Genomic DNA, 18803 nt, shown 5'->3' on the forward strand with positions numbered 1-18803 from the left:
CACAGCCTGCCATTTGGTGCCCTCCGCTTCCATGCAGCAGCCCTGGCTCAGAGACCCCAATGTCCTCCTGCTGTAGAAGGCCCCATGAGTACGTAGCATGCTGGGACACGTTGCCTGGGGTCCTTGTAAAGATGAGAAAGCAGCGAGGCGCTCTATTTCATGGCGCTCGGCAGAACCGCGGGCCCACACCAGGTCTCAGATGGGCAAGGCTTGAGAGCCCATGGGGCTGGAAGGCCAGGCTGACCCCAGCCCCATGGGCTCTCCTAGCTAGTGAGCGAAAGATGCAAACCTGGTGGCCTTGCTTCTTTCCTTTTCGTTGTCGGGAGTTTTAAAAATGGATTCTGCTCTGCAGCCCTGCAGAATGGTCCCTCAGGAGTGCCAGAGAGACAGGCTGGCACCATGGAGCCAAGACAGCCCTGGGAAGCTACCACCCCACTCTGAACGTCCTAGCGCCCACCATCACCCGAGCTGCACAGCCTCTCCGCGGCACATCATCCCCACCGCCCCAGGAGGAGATGCATGTGTTCCCCATAGGCAGCTCCTGCAACTCGAATAGCACTCGCAGAGCTGACGTACTGCCATCCATCGCAGCCACCCACGATACTGCAACCCCACAGAAGCCATGTGAGACGCATAAACCACACAGACACCTTCCGAGCCGGCACATTTTGTACAGACACGTAACGAGGCGCACAGGTCCCTTAGCCCCCCCACCGCAGCCGTCATCAGCCCCCGCAGAGTCACACCGCCAGCCCGCGGGCATCCCCCCCAGACACAGCATGACACACGTCCCACGTCACCGCCAAGCGAGGGCCCGGCGCTGCGAGGCGATGCTCGCCCTGCAGCTGCGGGGATGGTGCCAGAGCTGGTCGAGAACCAAGGGGGTTCATGGAAAAGGTCACCTTTTCAGTGAAGGACCAGCCCTCCCAAAGCCAAACGCTTCTTGGCTGAAAAAGAACCTAGTTTTTGGCCCAAAAGAACCAAAAGTAGGTCAAAGACAACTAATTATTTTTTTTAAAGGAAAGTTGACGTTTTCTACAGCAAGATTGCATTTAGCTGGAATCCTAATTTTTAATTGAAAAAAAAAAACAAACCACCCAAACCCCAGAATTCTTCCAGAAAATCTTCCACCAGCCAGGGACTACCATATGAGCCCAGATTAGGTTGAAGTCATTTTTAAAGACATATTAAGTTCTTGTCTATATTTTCTTCCTGGTTGTCATTTAAAGTTTTTGGTGCCTTCACTTCACTTCCATACCTTAACATGTTTGAGTCTCTTCTACGGTTAATATTGATTAATTTCTTGGCTTTATAATGTTTGGTTTGGGGATAGTTGCACCATCCCTGTAACATAATTTACCCTAAATTACTGATATGTGCTTCTAGCATTAGTTCTACTTTAACATAGTTTTGATATGACAATTTTCTTGCTTTTTTTTCTTTTCCTTTTTTTTTTTTTAATTTTTATTATTAAAAATTGCATGCATGAACTCTACACAAAAAAAAAAAAAAGTAAATGAGAATGTTACCCTGTGATAACTCTGTGATTGGAGGAGATAATGCTTTCAAATCAAAAGCCATGCTCTTGTATTTTAATTTTTCTGGCCAGATTCCCCACTTTGCTTGGTTATTTTAGCGCTTCCCACCCCCAGAGCTGTGCAGAGAGGCCAGAAGGCCCCAGCCTGCCCTGCTAGACCTCCGGCTTTCCACCGCAGCAGCCACACGTCCACATGCACCGAGGCACACGCTCACACGCACACACCGCTTTTTCCTCCCCGCTTTGCGTCAGACAGGGTATTTAACAAAGGAGCTTTCTTTTGCCCGTTCCTTTTTGTATCTCACATTCCTCCTCCCGCTCCGCCAGTGAGTCACCCAGCCTCTCCCCTTTCCCCGTCGCTTCTCCTCCCTGGCGGAAAGCAAGCCCTGTCCCGCGAACGCGCGCGTGCGCGCCTCCTGCCCATTTTGCCACAGAAAGGAAATATCGCATTTAGCTAGAATCCTAATTCTCTTAGCAAGGAGGGGGCGGCTGCACCCATTTTTGGGAGAGGGACGCTTTTTTTGTGGACTGATGAATAGCCACAAAAAGCTCCCCTCAGGGCGGCAGAGCGACTTTGGGATCCCCTCGGCCGTTCCCCGTGCAAACGGGCGATGGCCGAGGAGTTGCCACTTTAGCAAAGCAAGGCCACAGCAAGGAATTTCTCAGAGGCTCCATTTTAACACTAGCTAGCCCCCTAAATGAATGAGTGATCCCGTGAGATGCTCCCTGGGTGTCAGCACGTCCCCGGCACGTGTACCGGAGAGATGGGAGCGTCCTGGCTCTCACCCCTGCCCCAGCAGCTCCCCACCGAGGGGTCCTGGTGAAGCACAAAAGTGGGCAGAGCAGGGCAGCCCCGAGGACCCCACGCAATGCTCAGGGGGACCCCAGACCCCGCGGCAGGAGGCAGGGTGTAGGGCCACGCAGGGTAGCCACAGTGCCAGAGCCACCAGCAGCACCACAGGGGCCACGGTCGCCACTGACCAACGCAAGACGGGTGAAATCCCGTCGCCAAGCAGCCCCCCAGGGAGCCCTGCAGCACGGCAGCCCTCCTGGGTAGCGTGATGCAAGGGCCGGGCAAACGTCACTGGAAAGGGTCCACACCGCAGCACGTGAGACCCGCCGAGACCTTCTCCTGTCCCAGCACCAACTTAGGTCCCCAGACAGCAGGACAAGATGCTCCGTGCCACCTGCTCCGTGTGGGGCTGGTCAGGGCTTCCAGTTCAGGGTTTGGAGCTAGGAGAGTGGAACTGGGAGAGGAAGGGAGTGTGGAAGGAGGAAGGGAGAAAATAACTGCCCAGTTGTATATCCCTGCCTGGGGAGGAAGGACTTTTTGTTTTCTTGCCCGTTGAAGGGAATTTCTGCTCTCCTGGTTGGCTTGCTGGTGGGACTGCGGCTGGGGAGGTCTCTCTCAGGGACCCTTTGCCAAGTCCCCCATCCGCAAGGAGCACAGAACCCCAAATCCAGGCCACATCTCCAGCACAGGCTGTATTTTCACGTTAGCAATTGACGCCACAGATTACCACACGTCAACCACGCTGCACATCTCACCTGCATTAAAGGATAGTCAAGCAAGGAGGTGAAACGCCCTGGCCTCAAAGCACAGCTTGATCTGGCACCAGAGAGATGCTGAAACCCAGCCAGACCCTCCAAACACAGGTTCAGCCGTGGGCTGGGCTGATGAGTCACAGGCTTTGTCTCGTGGCCCCCCCAGAGCAGAGAGGGGCTCGCTCAGCAGGCGACGCGGCTGCCACGCTCTGCAGAAGCTGCGCCGCGCTCCTGGGCGTCCTCCCTGCCCCACCGTAGGGTGCTTGGAGAGTGTCTGCAACGACCTCTGCACAAGCTTGGATTGCATTGGGAAGGGGACCTCAGCCAGCAGCAGGTTTTGGGCCGTTGCATCACCCCCGAGAGATATCCTGTAGGGGCACATGGGGTGTAAGTAGAGGCGAGAGTGAGTGCCAGAACTGCCTAACACTTCTTTCTCCTTGTCTGTGTATTTGTGTGTTGCAGCAATATCATCCCACCGACATCACCGGCCAGCTCAACCTCTCCGACCCCTCAGTCAGCACTGTGGTGTGACCTTCTCCCCGAGGGCCATCAGTCCTTGCCCAACACAGTAGGAAGGCACAGCCAGGACTGCCTTTCAAGGGACACTGATGGGTTCTTCTGGGTGAGATGGGAGGAAAGCATCCTTCATCCATACACAGTGACTTCATTGTATATCTCCCTCCCTTCCTAGGCCTGCTGCCATGCTCATGCCCCAGAACGCACAGCAGAACCAGGACACGGTTTGGACTTCACTGTACAGAGATAATTGCTTCCAACCAGTGCTGTTGATAATCAGTATTGCCACTGACTGGCTATGTGCAAGGGGAAAGGACTTGGAAAGGCACATGGTGCCTGCTCTCCCATGGTAGCAGGGATGAGCTGGTGCCAGACTACAAACATGTGCTTCACTTTGCAGGCTTCGGGCTTCTCAACACAAGCACGGCCCCTCAGACGTGTGCTCCACAGTTCCCACCACCCCAGAGCGCTGTACGACGTGCTCGTGGTCCCAAGTGGCTGGAGCAGCCGGCGCGGATCGGCAGATCGGGCACATGTTCCTGCTGTGTCGAGTGACCCCTGCCTCTGCTGCAGGGGCTGGAAGGTGTGTGCTCTGCTCCTCGCCAGGGATGAACCCCCTGTTCCTCCTCCCATCAGCCTGTACTCAAAGCCCATGGCTACGACTCGGCTCCTCTACGTGGTCTGTTTGCAGCAGGAGTGCTCCCAGCCCTGCAGCCCACGCTCCTCTACTAAGGGTGGTACTCTGGAGCTCATAACATGCTGTCAGCCGCGATCCTGGCTCCCCACATCTCCTGCTCAGAAGACAACCCCAGGCCCTGGCCATGGCCAGCATGTAGCTCTCACACCATGGCTCTTCTGGCCAGGAACATCTCTGCGGGGAATGGCTCCAGATGGTTGCATTGACTTTAAGCCAAGCTCCACACTGCCTCAGCACCAGCAATGCAAGGAGAAAAGCTGCTGGCCGGTCATGGCTTGCTCTGTGCTGCGGTGTCTGCAACGGCCAGCAGTGTTGGGCCACCACAGCGGGCACTGGCACCTTCCCTGCCACACTCACCTGCGGTACAAGCTTGCCAGCAGCGCTGGCGGCAGCCTTGAAGCCCCAGCTCACGTGGCTGCGTCTGCCTGAACCTGGAGACATGGCACACCGGATCCCAGCTCAGGAGAAGGGAACCAAACGAGATGGGCTGACGCCGTTCTTCCCCACACCTTCCTCTCCCTCAAACATATGTGCCCATGTGCCAGCGTCCCTGAGCACCGTCCCCGTGGGCGCTGTGAGTGGGTGCGGAGACACCAGCGTCGGGGAAGCATCTGGCACCAGCCAGGCTAGTGATGGGCAGCTACAGCACGTGCATGGGCAACACCGCATCCCGCCTCCTGCGACATGGTACCAAGCCCCAGCGGCATGAACTGCCTTCTCCTTGCCCCAGCCCAGCAGACGGGGCTTCAGGGCGGCAGCTTTTGCGGCAGGATTTTCAGACGGCAGCTAGGTCTGTGAGCATTGTCCCACTGACTGCGGTGGCTCCATCAAGTTCATCTCGCTCCTGCTGAGAAATTGGACCCATTCTACTTTATACGTCAATGTAACATTAATACCAAGTTTTTGCAAGAGCTCAGTAAAGTCTAGACTGGATCATGAAGTGGTTTATTCCAGTGCTGTGTGCCTCTTTCTGTCTCTGCCTTCTGGCAAGGTTGGCAGGGAGCCCCGTGGTGAATCAGAGCCTCACCCAGCCCTGCCGCAGGGTTTGCAAACCATAAAAGGTGGAGGAACAGGGAGGGACGGAGACGCCAGCAGGCAGAAATGCCTGGAACTGCAGGGAAGACTGGGAGGGAAGGGGCACCACCATCCTGGGATGCCAGGCTCGTGGGCAGGCTGGAACAGCCAGTGGGGGGAGACAGGCCTGGCAGCGGGGAGCTGGGGATGGTCTGAAGCCACCCAAATGCCAGCACCACGTAAGCTGCCTCTCACACCCGCCTCCATCCAGGGGAAAACCAGCCCCTGACACTGCCGTGCTCGCCAGACCCTGGGAGCCAGCACGGGGCTCTGCCAGCAGGGCTGGCCTTCGGGAACAGAGCACTGGCTGCAGGGATGAAGGTGCCTGGGGAAGTCCCTGCACCTCAGCCCATCCGTAGGGAGGTGCCCTGATGGATTTGCAAAACACAGCTCCCCTGGGCTGAACTAAAGCAACATGACTCATTCACAGCATGCTCCCCGTGTGCTGAGACCACCAGCCCAACCTCCACGGGGGTCTCAGCCTCAGGGTGATCAGAGAGGAGGAGCGGGGCTCAGGTGACCCTGCAGGGTGACAAGCAAAGTCCCAGCTCCAAATGGGAAGCTCAGGCTTTCTCGGGAAGGGCCAAGCGCTGTCACTAGAGAAGGTCTGGGAGAGCTGGGATTGCTCCTGGGAAAGGCACCGTGAAGGGGGCTGGACCAGGCAGAGGTCCCGGGTGCAAGGCCAGTCGCACCGGAGGAGCTGCTGCAGCACCAGCCCCCCGCAGCCCTCGCTGGGGGCGGCACCGCAGGAAGGGCCGAGTGGGCATGGAGCAGGGTGGCAGCACGCTGGGTCGGTTTGAGAAGAAAAATGGGAGCAAGCCACAACTGAGGCGACGTTTGGTTTATTCTCTGCATGATTTATTTAACCCTTGCCAAAGGATGCATTGACCCCCGCCACATCCCTGGCTTGTCCCCCAGCACTTGCACGGGCAAGAGACTGAGCAAACATCTGGTGGCTACAATCATCTTGTGGCTCTTATCGCCTTAAGAACTCACGTTCTTACCCATGGGTAAGAACTCATGCCAGAAAGGGCTGTTGCTCCACCTGGAGAGAATCTTCCATCACCGCAGCCTGTGCTTTCCTCTGGAGCACACTCCGCTCCTTCCAGGCCAATTCCCAGCACACTCACTAAGCATTTCCATGCAATGCCCGGGAGAAGCGTTTCGCAGGGAAGGGCAGGAGGCGGCACGGCAGGGAGACGCAGGGCTAGCCCCAGCCCCTTGTTGTGGCCGATGGGAGGTGAGGCAGCAGCAGGGGCCGCAGGCTCTGGGCTGTAAACCCACAGAAGCTTTTTTGGCCCCTTTGCCTCAGGGGGAGGAACCACTGTGCAGCCTCACCCATCCTTTGGCATCCCCTTTGCCAAACCGCATCAGTTTGTGGTTTTGTCTCGTGGTGGTTTTGTCTCTTTTCAGCCCTCACCCTAAACCTCGGCCTCGCCTTAGATCTCGGATGTTGGCTGAGCCTTCTCAGCATCAGCAGCCCTGTCTCAAGGAGAAAAAAAAAAAAACTATCAAAAGAAACATTTTGCAACCTGCCCTGTCCTTGGGCAGCACACTGAGGGGTCTGGAGCTTTCTGAAAGTCCCATGGAGGCTCTGGAGTGTCCCAAAAGCACCCAGAGGTCTTCAGGTGTACCAAAAGATACAGGGAGAGCTCCGGGCCCACCAAAAGGCAAACCAATGCCTGTCAGGACACAGAGAGCCAAACAGATGGCATTCAGATGGACAAAAAGCCAAGCCAGGGGGTCTTGGGGGCACAGGAAGGCACACTGAGGCTGCTGGAGTCACTGAATGGCAGATGGGGAGTGCCGGGGGCACCAAAAGGCCCAAGGAGAGCTTTGGGGCAAACTGAAAGGCACGCAGAGGCTCCTGGGCTGCACTGAAAGGCAAAGGGAGGCTCCTGGGGTGCACTGAAAGACACCCAGAGGAATATGGTGTGTCCCGAGATGCACACAGGAGCTCCCAGGGAGAACCAAAAGGCACACGGAGGCATACGGTGCATCCTGAAATGCACAGTGAGGCCCTGGAGCAGCAGAAGGGGCCGGACAGGGTGAGCTACAGGAGAAGGATCACCTGTCCCTCCCCGGGAAGGGAATGTGCAGGTCCGAGGGTGGCCTGGGGGAGCCTCCCAAAACACAGAGAGCATCTACGGTCAGACCATGCCCTGCAGCGGGGCCGGGCTGGAGGCTGCTCCCCCTAGCAGTGGGGCAGAGGGAGCTTGGCATTGTCTCGGGGGACTCTGGGAGGAGGAAGAGAAGCAATTTCCAGGAAGAGAGCATCCTCTGACTGGTCCACAGGGCAATGTTTGCAACAGCGAGGTGCAGAGCCCTGGAGAAGGGCATGGACCACAGCCTGCCTGGTCGCCCTGCCTCAGTGGCCCCTGCAGATGTGGGGTCTCTTCCAGCAGTGGGGGTCCCTGCGCAGGTTGTGGTAAACAACTGTCATGAAGCCCATGAAGGTGCAGAAGAAGATGCTGGCCATGAAGGAGAACGGTCCAATGGTCAAGAAGACGATGTAGTGCCAGGCGGACAGTGAGGTCTCTTGGCATTGCCTGAAGGACTCATTCCCGAAGGCCATGATCGGATACTTGTTCAGCTGCTCCGGGACTCTGCACAGGAGCAAATTCTTCTCTGGAAGAGAAAAGCAGTGCTGATGGCCACACTGGGCAGCTGGGACAAGGCAGGTGTCAAGGACAGGGGATAGCAAGTCTGTATGGGACAGATGGCACTAGGGTAGGAGGACAGGGGCCAGGCTGACCATGATAGCCCAGGGCAGGGTATAAAGAAAGGGAGCGGTGAGGGTTCAGGGCTCACTGCATCCTGTGCCCTGGGGAGTGGGATGGGGAGGTGGGCGCAGTGCTGGAGAGGACACTGGAAAATGGGTTTGGGTCAGGATAGGATGGGGCAGGATGGTAGATGGGGCAAGCAAGGTGGTGAGCCTGGTTCCCAGGGGACAGATGTGGGGAGAAGTGAGCAGCCAGCCTGGAGATGCCACAGAAGGTCCCAGCCAGCACAAGTGACAGTCACACAGCCAAGCTGGAAGCAAGCGCGAGTGGATGGCAGTGGACCTTGCTGGCAGAGCTGCCTCTCACCGAGGTTCATGGGGGAAGAAATGCAGGATCAGACCTGTGTTCATGAAGGCATTGGGGAAGAGGCTGAAGGCACTGAGTCCTGGCCAGGTCAGTGGTGATGCCCACCCTGCCACACAGGCTCTTCTTGCCCCATCAGGTGCCCATTGCCCAGCACACCTTGATTTCACCGTGACAGAACTGGTGTCACTGCTGGGGATGGCACTGGGTGCCCATCGCTGGGACATTGCCCAGCCCTCCTCTCCAGGCAATCCCTGCTGGTGACCAAGGACCAAGGTGGGGCACCAGGCACCAGACCCAGGGATGATCCACCAAAGCAGACACAGGAGCTGCCATGAGGACGGGTCCTGGGGAATCTCACGATACCCCCATGGGCACCAACCACACGAACCCACAGCCAGCTGGCAGCCAGGGTGCTGGGACCTGCCTCAGCCCCGCCAGGGTGACAGCCGTCACAGGGCGGGTGAGGGGCTTGGGGACATGGTCCTCCGGGCACTCACCTTGCACTTTTTCCCTGTTGTGGCTGAGCCAGCGCCAGAGGGGCAGGATGTCGCAGCTGCACATCCAGGGGTTGTCCTGCAGGAGGAGGGCTTGGAGCTGGGGCAGGGACCGCAGCACCCCAGGCTCCAGCCCCTCCAGCCTGTTGCTGCCCAGGTTGAGCGTGACCAGGCTGGAGAGGGGCAGGAAGGTTTCGGGGGTCAGCACGGTTAAGTAGTTGTTGCTGAGGTCCAGCTCCTGCAGCGCCCCGAGCCCCAGCAGCGCCTGGCGGTGGATGAACCCCAGGCGGTTGTGGGGCAGGCTGAGCAGCAGCAGTCCCGGCAGGGAAGGGAAGGAGCGTGGCCCCAGCACGGTGATGAAGTTGTAGCCAAGCCACAGGGTGCTGGTGTTGGTCGCCAGGTTCTGCGGCACCTCACGGAGGGCATGTGCGCTGCAGTCCACCTCCCCCGAGGAGGAGCAGTGGCAGGCGGCGGGACAGGCTGGCGAGGGCGGCGGGCGCAGGAGAAGCAGGCAGACCAGCACGGCGCTGGGGCCCCTCCAGCAGCCCATAGCTGCCCACCGAGGCGGTGAGGGCTCCCCGACTTCTGGTTTCCCCCACGGGCAGGATCCCTAGTGCCTGTCTCCTTGCCCAGACACCCGTCCCTGCCCGGCACGCTCGGGTGATGCCGGCGGTGCCGAGCGGCGGTGCCAGGCGGTGCGTGGCTGCAAGGGGAGCGGGTGGATGCGCTCGGCTCCCCGCAAGCCGTTTGCATTCCCCCTTGCACCGCTCGCCGCCACCCTCCGTCTGCAAACCGGGAGCGGGCTGCGCTCCCAGCCCCAGTTTTCCTCAGGGTGGAGCTGCACTTTTTTCAGCAAATATTCTTGCAATGTTTTCTGCCCTGGCAAGGTGCGGAGCCGTGCCCTCGTCCCTCCCTCTGCCAGGCACTGCTCCAGCCAGGTAGGCAGCCAGCTCTGCACGGCCTGGGATTAACTGCTTGTGTGCGCTGCAGGCTGGAGAGCTGGAAAAAGCAAAACCAGAGCCGTCTCTTGGCCTCCATCCTCCCCACAGGATGTTCCCCATGGGTGTGCTGCCTCACCAGCCGCGTACAGAGGGGTGTATGGACCCAGGACCCCCCACAGCTGGCTGGAGTGGGACAAAGCTTAAATCATATCAGCAGCAGGTCTAACCCCACCTTCTGTGCTGGCCCACCATGCCCAGAGGTCCTCAACGTGGAGCCCTGCTGGAAGCCACAGGCCACCTGGCTGAGCCCAGCCCTTGGGCAGTCTCTGTTTGCCCCTGGCAGGAGACCACAAGCCATGCCAAAGTGAGGAGAGTTGGGATGTGAGTCCCATGGGCCACTCTCCTCCTCCCCAGCAGGATCACACGCCTGTGTGCACGCAGCGGGGCACCCAGCAGCCCCCGTGGAGACGGCATGGGGAAGGGGAGCCTGCTGGGCTGCAGCCAACTGAAATGTGTTTACCCTCGCCCCAGAACAGCAGCACCGGTACGAGAGAGCTCAAAGTCTGCCTCCACCCTGTTCACACCTGTTCCGGTTTCAAACCCGCCTGAAGCCCCACCGCAGAAGGCCGGAGAGGAGACGTGTCACCTCCCATTGCCACCATCCCTGGCAGAGCTCAGCAGACACCGAGGGACCAGGGGACATGGCCAGCAGCACTTCATCCCACCCGCAGCCCGGAGTGGGGACACACGGCAGAGACACCGTCCTCCATTCACACCCTCACAGCTCCTGTCCCATTTGGGACCCCAGCAGTCGTGGTCCCGTAGGAACCCCTGGCACCTCTGCCCCATGACCAAGGGGCTGGGAGGGCAGCGCATGGCTGCACCCCAGGCCAGGACCGGCACCTTCCCAAATCTGGGGCAGAAGCTGCAGGCAGGCGGTTTATTAATAGCATCCAGAGGAGCTTTGGTTTGTTTATCCGTCCTGCAGCAAACTCGGTTTACTGCATTAATCCCCATCTGGAAATAATTCAGAGGAATCCAGCAGCCCAGCCCAGCCCCGAAGCAGGGCACAAACCCGCAGCCACACGGAGCTGCAGCACCGGCTCATCACGGCAGCAGCTGAGGGCTACGTGGGGACCTGGATTCTCAGGCAGCCCTGTCCCACATCGCTTTTCGTCCCCAGGGGCTGCATCGCCTGCTGCCTGTGGCTACCTGGGGTCAGGTGTGAAGTGCAATATTCATCAAAAAAACCCAAAAAACTATTAAAAGCAAGGCCATTTCCAGCTTTTGTGCTCAGAGAGCAAAGGAGGCTGCAAACCTACCTCAGCTCCTCCGCCAGCCCCTCGCTGTCACCCTGCTCCACATCCCTACGGCACGTGGCAGGAGATATGTCCCCAGTGTCCTGCCTGCCAGGGACACCGGCCACGTGCAGGGCTGGTGTTGGTTTTGCCTGGCCCCGCTCCTGTTTTGCCTACCCCCCCTGCTGCAATTGCAGGCAGGTGACCCTTTGGGTTCCTCTACCCCAGCAGTGCCACCGATGTCCCTTCATGCACCCTGCCAGTGCTTGGCAGAGCATGTGTCCCCGTCTGGAACATATCTGCCTGGCAGAGCATGTGTCCCCTTCTCTGGAATGGGGGGACCCAGCACCCTGCAGGAAGAGCCTGGATCCCTCTCCCCAGCCAGGGCTGCACCCCCGGTGCCCCGCTCCCCAGCTGCGGTTTTGGGGTCCATGCCGAACAGCGCAGCCTGGCCCCAGGGACAGACCAGGAGAGGCTGCTCCAAGCAGCACAGCTTGGGGGGGGGCCACGCTGACTGATGGAGGTGTCCTCCAAGGCATGGGACTCAACACCAGCCCTGCTCCGGCCAAGGGGTGTAAGTCAGGGTGCCCGGCCAGCATGCCAAGACTGTTCCTGCAATGGAGCGATGGAGGGGCTGATGAACTCCTTCAGAGACCGGCCACGGGCTGGGAGCAGCAGGGACGGGCCCAGAGGCACTCAGCAAGGGCCAAGCTTCACAGCGTGGCTCTGGTGCTGGGGGGATGCAGTGGAGCAGGGGTGGGAGCACAAGGAGCTGGGGCTAAGGACAGGGAGCCAGGGGTCTTTGTCACCCTCCACCATTGGAAAGCTGGATCCCAAGGTGCCGGGCTGAGCACAGAGCACCCCGAGCCAGGGCTGGGGTAGGGATGGGCCTTTCCCACTCTTCCCACCACCCACTGTGGAGGGTTTGGGGAGAAATGAAGATAGAGGGGAAAGTGCTTTAAGACTCCAGGTTAGCTTTTATCCCATCCTTGAAGGCTTCAATTTATTGCATGTTTCTGTGTAATTAAAGATCTGAGGCAGGCAGATGCCCACCCCATGGACTCCCTGAACCACACCACGCTTCTGCTGTCCCACCTCTGCCCTGGGACATCTCTGGTGCTCCTGGCTCCCGAGGTTGAACTCTGCTGGGCGCACCTCAGAGCTCTGACTTTCTTATAGCAGGTGACACCAAGTGGCAGAATTGTGCATGGGAGCTGTGTACGGTGTGGGTGTCATGCGTGGGGTGGGTGTTGGACCCTGGCTGCAGCCCTGGCACCCAGTGCAGGGGACAGCCAAGCAGCAGGACTGCCCAGGGCACATGAGATCACCGCTGGCCCCAGGCAGGCACAGGCTGGGGTTCTCTGCTGAGCCCCAGGGGCAGCCAAGGGCGTCCAATGGTGGGATATTGAAAGAGCTCATAAACCACATCGTGGCCAGCAGGTCAAGGGAGGTGATTCTGCCCCTCTGCTCCGCTTGGGGGAGACCCCACCTGGAGCACTGCATCCAGCTCTGGAGCCCTCAGCACAAGAAGGACATGGACCTGTTGGAGCGGGGCCAGAGGAGGCCACGAAGATGCTGGGAGGGCTGGAGCCCCTCTGCTGTGAGGACAGGCTGAGAGAGCTGGGGGGGTTCAGCCTGGAGAAGAGAAGGCTCCGGGGAGACCTTCCAGCCCCTTCCAGTCCCTAAAGGGGACCTACAGGAAGGATGGGGAGGGACTCTGGATCAGGGATTGTAATGATAGGACATGGGGTAACGGTTTCAAACTGAAAGAGGGGAGATTCAGATTGGATCTCAGGATGAAACTCTTGGCTGTGAGGGTGGTGAGCCCCTGGCCCAGGTTGCCCAGAGAAGCTGTGGCTGCCCCATCCCTGAAGGGGTTCAAGGCCAGGTTGGACGGGGCTTGGAGCAACCTGGGCTGGTGGGAGGTGTCCCTGCCCAGGGCAGGGGGCGGCACTGGATGATCTTTAAAGTCCCTTCCAACCTGAACCATTCTGTGATTCTATGATTCTATGAAAAAGGATGCAGAAAATGAGCTCTGAAGGACTGCCCAGGCAGCGCCAAGCCCTGCCCAAGACCTGTATCAGTATCTCCCAATTTGACCCCTGTTGATCTCACACCCGGCTGTTTGGGCTCTTGTCTTTGCACCCCCTGCTTGGGATCAGGCAGGGAAAGCCGTGTGGGCAGCGCGACCTGGAAAAACAGCAGAGGGGCTGTGCCGGGGTGTGCGGGGGTGTGCGGGGGTGTGCGCGCAGGGAGGCAGCAGAGCCTCAGGCAGCAAAACCCAAACCTGGCACCAGCCACAGAGCACAAGGCCAAGCAGGAGCTCCCGTGGGCTGAGCTCTCCTCCCGTACTGGAGCAAAGTAGGTGGTAGACAGATAAATCCAAAAAGCTGGAGCAATGTATTGTGGCCTCCTAACAACTCTGTCATCTTTGGTTTCAACTGTCCAGCTACCCCAGTGCCCAAATTTCTTATGAAACCGGCCAATAGGGCAAATGTTTAAAGGAAAGCAATCCGGCAGGGCAGGCCACCTCTCCCCGTCCTGCCTGCACCGTAGGCAGGGCTGTCCCTGAGCTAGCACGAGGATCACCCACAAATGCGACCAAGACGTGCAGCCCAGCAGGGCCAGCAGAGCGTGGTTTAATAGGGGTGAAGCTTTCAGGGCGCCGGACACGCTCCCCCGCGCATCGCTGTGTGCCTGCACTCTGCCAGGCTCCCATATCCCCTGCCTGGGGGATGCTTGGAGGGGACGTCCCTGCTGCAGAGCCACATGCATGGAGAAGCCAGGCATGAGCAAGCCCTGGGCCAGGGACCAGGGGACATCCCTGATGGCTGGACCAGGTTTCTGAGTTGTCAGAAGGGCAGGTGGGCAGGATGAGTGGGTAGGGGCCTCTTCATGCCCCCTGTTGTACCCCAAATCCCAGCAGGATGGACAGCAAGCCCTGAACAAGCTGAAGCTCTTCCCAGGCTGTCAGCACAGCCCCACTGCTACTGTCCACACACGGGTCTGAGGCATGGCATGGGGTCCCCAGAATTGGTCCCAGACTGCACCCCAGGAGCTCAGCTGCCCTGCACAGCTGGCAGCCCCCTCCCAGTGCTCAGCTCTCAAAGACCGCCGTCACCCCGCAGCACAGGCACGGCCGGCAGCAGCCGCCTCGGGGGAACGGCGCCGGAGGCACCGTGTCTTGGCACAGCCCCGCTGGCTGCTGGGTGACCGCCTTCTCTTTGCACGAGCCCTTGGTGGCCAAGTTGGGCTGGGACCTGCCGGCCACCCGGGGATGCTCCTTGTCAGCCTTGACGGCGAGGAAGGTGGCCAGGTCGAGGTCGAGCATGGCGACGCCGCCGCGCGGCGTGGGCGTATTTTGGCGGCACTGCGGGCAGGGGATCCAGCGCTGCTCATTGGCGACGGCATCGAGGCGTTTCAGGCAGGCTTGGCAGAAGGTATGGCCGCAGTAGAGCCGGCGCGGCAGCCGGCCACACAGGTCGTAGGAGGAGTAGCAGATGATGCACTCAACGCGCTGGCTGCCCCGGCTTGGGGTGCGCGAGTGTGCCCCGACACACAGCCCTGCGTCCTCTGCCTGGGGGCTGCCACCAGCTTGGGACATGCTGGGGAGGGGAGGTCGAGAGGAGCCATCAGACCCACGGCCCGAGTGTGGGATGCCAGCTCTGAGTCTGTCTGATGCATGGGAGATATAGGGACCAGACCCATGTGGTGGGTTCCCAGAGGCATCAGGGTCCCTCCCCAACATCCCTGCCTGCCCTGTGGGCAGCCCTGCCTGGAAAAGCAGGACTCTGCCACTACAGATGGCTCTGCCTGCACCCAAGGGGGATGCATTTTCCCTGGTGTCACCCTGTATCTCTGCCAGGAGCTCCACCAAATGTCCCTTGTGTCCTGTGGAGGATCGGGGCCAGTTGGACCTCAGCAGCCTGCCCAGGCTCTCGGTTAGTGGGGAATAGGTGGGGTGGGCAGGAGCTTGTCAGCTGGGTGGGCAGGGGACCAGCACCCAGAGGACCAGGCAGTACCACAGCCCTGCTCCTCGCCAGCCCCGGGCTGTGCCAGGCCACTGTGGCACAGCTGTCAGCAGCAGGGGTCGGGCACGCAGGCCGGCAGGGAGGAGTCCAGCCTTATCTTAAGGGAGGTCTGGTACCCACCAGCGTATTTGCAAACCTCTCCTGGAGGCCACCAAGACCCCACTCCCTCTCTACAGGTGACCACAAGCATTTTGATATGCAGGGGCATCCCTCTCCTCCCCTCCTCCCCTGTCCCCCATCCCTACCTGTCCTGAGATGCTCCACCAGGGTCTCAGGGGAGGTGGCAGGAGGGCTGTACTGTCCCGGGGGGCTGCGGCAGTCCTGTGGGGAGCATCGGGGGCCTGAGCTGCCAGCAGCTCCCCAGCCAGGTCCCGGTGGCTGCTGGTGGCTGTGGCAGTGGGAAGAGACTCACCTTTCAGGGACAGGCACGCTATCGGATCTGCTGCTGGGAAGCCAAGCCTGGGAGATAGGGTTACAAGCACCCAGGTAACAAAGACCTCTGAAATCTAAGCCCCGGGAGCAGTCATTAACCGTCCATCTCTGCTTCATTAGCAGAAGAAACCGTCCCCGTGAGGCCAAAGAGCTCTGGGCATCACTGTGGGTGGAGAGGGCTTGGACATTGGCTGAACCCGGGTGGCAGCAGCGGAGTCCTCCACATGCTTGGCCATCTCCTGCAGACAGGCACATCTGGGCAGATGCTGACCAGCTGAGACACCCCATCGCACTCCAGCCCACGCATCCCCAGGAGGTCCAGGCGGTGGGGACGTCTGCGACTGGAACAGGAGGGCACAGCAAGGCTCCGGGCTGGTGGCTGTGGAGGGGCTGGGGCTGGCACAGGGACACTGAGGCTCCAGCCTGGTCCCAGCTGGCAGTGCCCACGCGTGGGGTGGTGCTCCTCGTCCGGTGCCAGGGAATGACTGTGGGCACAGATGCGTCCGTGACCTGCCCCCACTCTTCCAGCTGGGGCTGCAGGCTCTGGCGTTGGGGGCTGAGTTACCCTCAGCTCTACCAGGGCCGATGCTCATCACCAGGCTGGGGAGAGCCCGGCACCCCTTGGTGACACCTGCAAGGTTCATGACAATGCATGACCCAGGGGAGGTGACAGCACCAGGGTGGTGGCAGGCTCAGTCCCTGCAGCTGCCAGGCCCCTGCGCGGCCCTTGGTCCAGCAGCAGCACCGGCAGCCACTGCACGGAGAGGGCCCCGAGGAGAGGAAGATTTATAAAACGGGGAGTGTGATAGGGTGACAGAGCCTGGACCCAGGATCCTGGAGGAGAAAAGCTCATCCTGGAGCCAGGGCAGGGCTGCCAGGACACCCAGCAGCACTTCTGCGTGGGAGCAGGAGAGGGCAGCAGCCCCTGCTGCAGGCAGGAGCGGGCAGCCATGCAGGCAGCGAGACGGGTAGCGCTCTCCTGGGCCCTCGGGCCATGTTTCCAGCACTCCTCGGCGGCAAGAATTGGGAGTTTTGGAAATCAAGAGCCTCACAGGATCACCGGGCTCTGCAGAAAAACTCGACCCCTTGACGCCGGTGGTCAAGAGCAAGGCAGCAGAGCCGGCAGCACAGCACCTGAGGGGGCACAGTGGCGGTATCCCGACACAGGATCCTCATACATCCTCTGTCACGGGTTTCCCAGGCAGTGCACATGGGGTACATGTGTCCATGGGTCCCCAGGCGCAGAGATGGCACCTCGTGGCAGGGATTTGCCCTCCCTTTGCTGGGCTGGTGGCAGGCAAGGGATGGCAGGGCAGCCGGCTTGGGACGGGGCTGTGCCGGGGACCTCGGTTTTGGCCAAACCCACTGTCTGAGGTGGGGGCAAGGTCCATGTGCCTGGGGTGCATCAGGAACCAGCGGTGTGGGATTCCTGCTGTGCCCTGGCACCTCCAGGTACCACCCTGCGTGCCCGCGGGGGGGGCGGCAGCACCCTGGATGCCAGCAGCCAGGGCAGAGCTGGTGCCCGGATGGGCACAGCCCGCTCCCTCCAAGGCCGTGTGCCCAGGGATGTGCAGGCAGCTGGGTGCCTGGGGATAGAATCACCGAATCATAGACTCATAGACTGTGTTGGGTGGGAAGGGACCTCTAAAGGCCATCCAGTCCAACCCCCCTGCAGTCAGCAGGGACATCTTCAACTAGATCAGGTCGCTCAGAGCCTCATCCAGCCTGGCCTTGAATGTCTCCAGGGATGGGGCCTCCACCCCCTCTCTGGGCAACCTGGGCCAGTGTCTCACCACCCTCAGTGTAAAGAACTTCTTCCTCATGGCTAATCTAACCCTGCCCTGCTCCAGTTTAAACCATTGCCCCCCGTCCTATCGCTACCTGCCCTTGCAAACAGCCCCTCCCCAGCTTTCCTGGAGCCCCTTCAGGGACTGGAGGGGGCTCTGAGGTCTCCGCGGAGCCTTCTCTTCTCCAGGCTGAACCCCCCCAGCTCTCTCAGCCTGTCCTCACAGCAGAGGGGCTCCAGCCCTCCCAGCATCTTCGTGGCCTCCTCTGGCCCCGCTCCAACAGGTCCATGTCCTTCTTGTGCTGCGGGCTCCAGAGCTGGACACAGCACTCCAGGTGGGGTCTCCCCCGAGCGGAGCAGAGGGGCAGAATCCCCTCTCTGGATCTGCTGGCCACGCTGCTTTTGATGCAGCCCAGGAAGCGATTTGCCCTCTGGGCTGCGAGTGCACATTGTTGGCTCCTGTCCAGCTTTTCACCCACCAGTGCCCCCAAGCCCTTTTCCGCAGGGCTGCTCTCTGTCCCGCCATCCCCCAGCCTGTATCGATAGCGGGGATTGTCCCGACCCAAGGGTAGGACCTTGCACTTGGGACGTCCAGGCATGTCCCAAAGCTGGCAAGAAGTCACTCTCCCATCCAAACCATGGTGGTGGCCTGGCTCACCTGCCACAGGCCGAGGCATGGAGCAGGCGGGTGTCAGTCCCTTTGGGCCATAGGAAGCCCTGCCCAAAAAGACTATGGCTGAGAGGGATGCGCTTGGCTCCTTGCACAGCAGGGTGTACCCCTGGCACTGCCCAGAGGCAATGACCTCCCCTTGGCTCCCTCTCCTTGCAGAAATGTGCGCGCACAGACACATGCACACTGCCTGCCCTCCTACCCCACTCCAGACCCTGCCCACCCTCGTGTTCCGCTCCCAGATGCCAGCAGAGCTGCGTCCCACCGAGGGGTTGTGCCCAGCTCCCCTCGGCCACTTCTCCCCGTTGCATGCGAGTCCTTGGTGCGGGGCTGTGCTCCCTGGCTCACCCACCTGCACCCCGCAAGCAGGGCTTGGGGCGGGGGGAGCCCTTGGTGACACGGGCTGTGCATCTGCCAAGCCACACAGGGTGGCACTGAGGGCACACTGCCTGAAAGCAGCCTTCAGCCCTGGCTGGGCTCCCTGAGCCCTGCCGAAACACCCGAATCCAGGCATAGGGGAGGCATATCTGCAATCAGCAGGGACATGCATGGGTGGGAAATGTCTTTTCCTGTTCCCAGGACTCATCCCCGAGAGCTGCAGGGACCTTTGGCACAGCGAGGCAGGGAGCGGCAACCTCGGGGGGGTGCAAAGGTCTGAGCCAGATGAGCCAGAGCCATCACCACCCACTGCGC

The 18803-nt window shown here is 60.2% G+C and overlaps 3 protein-coding genes across 7 annotated transcripts in view; 1 reads left to right on the top strand and 2 right to left on the bottom strand.

The window, feature by feature from the left end:
• GRIN1 (glutamate ionotropic receptor NMDA type subunit 1) overlaps positions 1 to 3613 on the top strand; it is a 38211-nt gene extending 34598 nt beyond the window's left edge. For 4 of the 5 annotated variants that reach the window (XM_054220611.1, XM_054220615.1, XM_054220614.1 and 1 more), the window contains one exon: positions 3545 to 3613. In XM_054220611.1, coding sequence (XP_054076586.1) covers positions 3545 to 3613 — 69 coding nt within the window. Of the gene's footprint in view, positions 1 to 352; positions 557 to 3544 lie in introns of those variants that run through there. The other variant, XM_054220617.1, reaches the window with a different exon arrangement.
• A 4124-nt stretch (positions 3614 to 7737) lies between these two features.
• LRRC26 (leucine rich repeat containing 26) lies at positions 7738 to 10769 on the bottom strand. The gene is made up of 3 exons (XM_054220981.1): positions 10670 to 10769; positions 8956 to 9537; positions 7738 to 7997 (listed from the first exon to the last, which is right to left on the bottom strand). Exons 1-3 carry the CDS (start codon positions 10767 to 10769, stop codon positions 7738 to 7740), a joined length of 942 nt encoding a protein of 313 aa, XP_054076956.1.
• Positions 10770 to 14288: 3519 nt separating this feature from the next.
• Positions 14289 to 14795, bottom strand: LOC128917721 (RING finger protein 224-like). The gene has a single exon (XM_054221125.1). The coding sequence runs from the start codon at positions 14793 to 14795 to the stop codon at positions 14289 to 14291; it is 507 nt and encodes a 168-aa protein (XP_054077100.1).
• Positions 14796 to 18803: the final 4008 nt, after the last annotated feature.

This window comes from Rissa tridactyla, chromosome 14 (assembly GCF_028500815.1).
Source record: "Rissa tridactyla isolate bRisTri1 chromosome 14, bRisTri1.patW.cur.20221130, whole genome shotgun sequence".
Taxonomy (NCBI): domain Eukaryota; kingdom Metazoa; phylum Chordata; class Aves; order Charadriiformes; family Laridae; genus Rissa; species Rissa tridactyla.

Excerpts from the sequence above, each read along its gene's own strand:
- LOC128917721 (XM_054221125.1), bottom strand. The coding sequence starts at position 14,795 with ATGTCCCAAGCTGGTGGCAGCCCCCAGGCAGAGGACGCAGGGCTGTGT.
- LRRC26 (XM_054220981.1), bottom strand. The coding sequence starts at position 10,769 with ATGCGCTGCCCTCCCAGCCCCTTGGTCATGGGGCAGAGGTGCCAGGGG. Across the intron at positions 9,538-10,669 it reads ATGGGACAGGAGCTGTGAGG|AAGTCGGGGAGCCCTCACCG; the intron begins GTGTGAATGGAG and ends GGGGGAAACCAG. Across the intron at positions 7,998-8,955 it reads CAACAGGGAAAAAGTGCAAG|AGAAGAATTTGCTCCTGTGC; the intron begins GTGAGTGCCCGG and ends TTTCTCTTCCAG.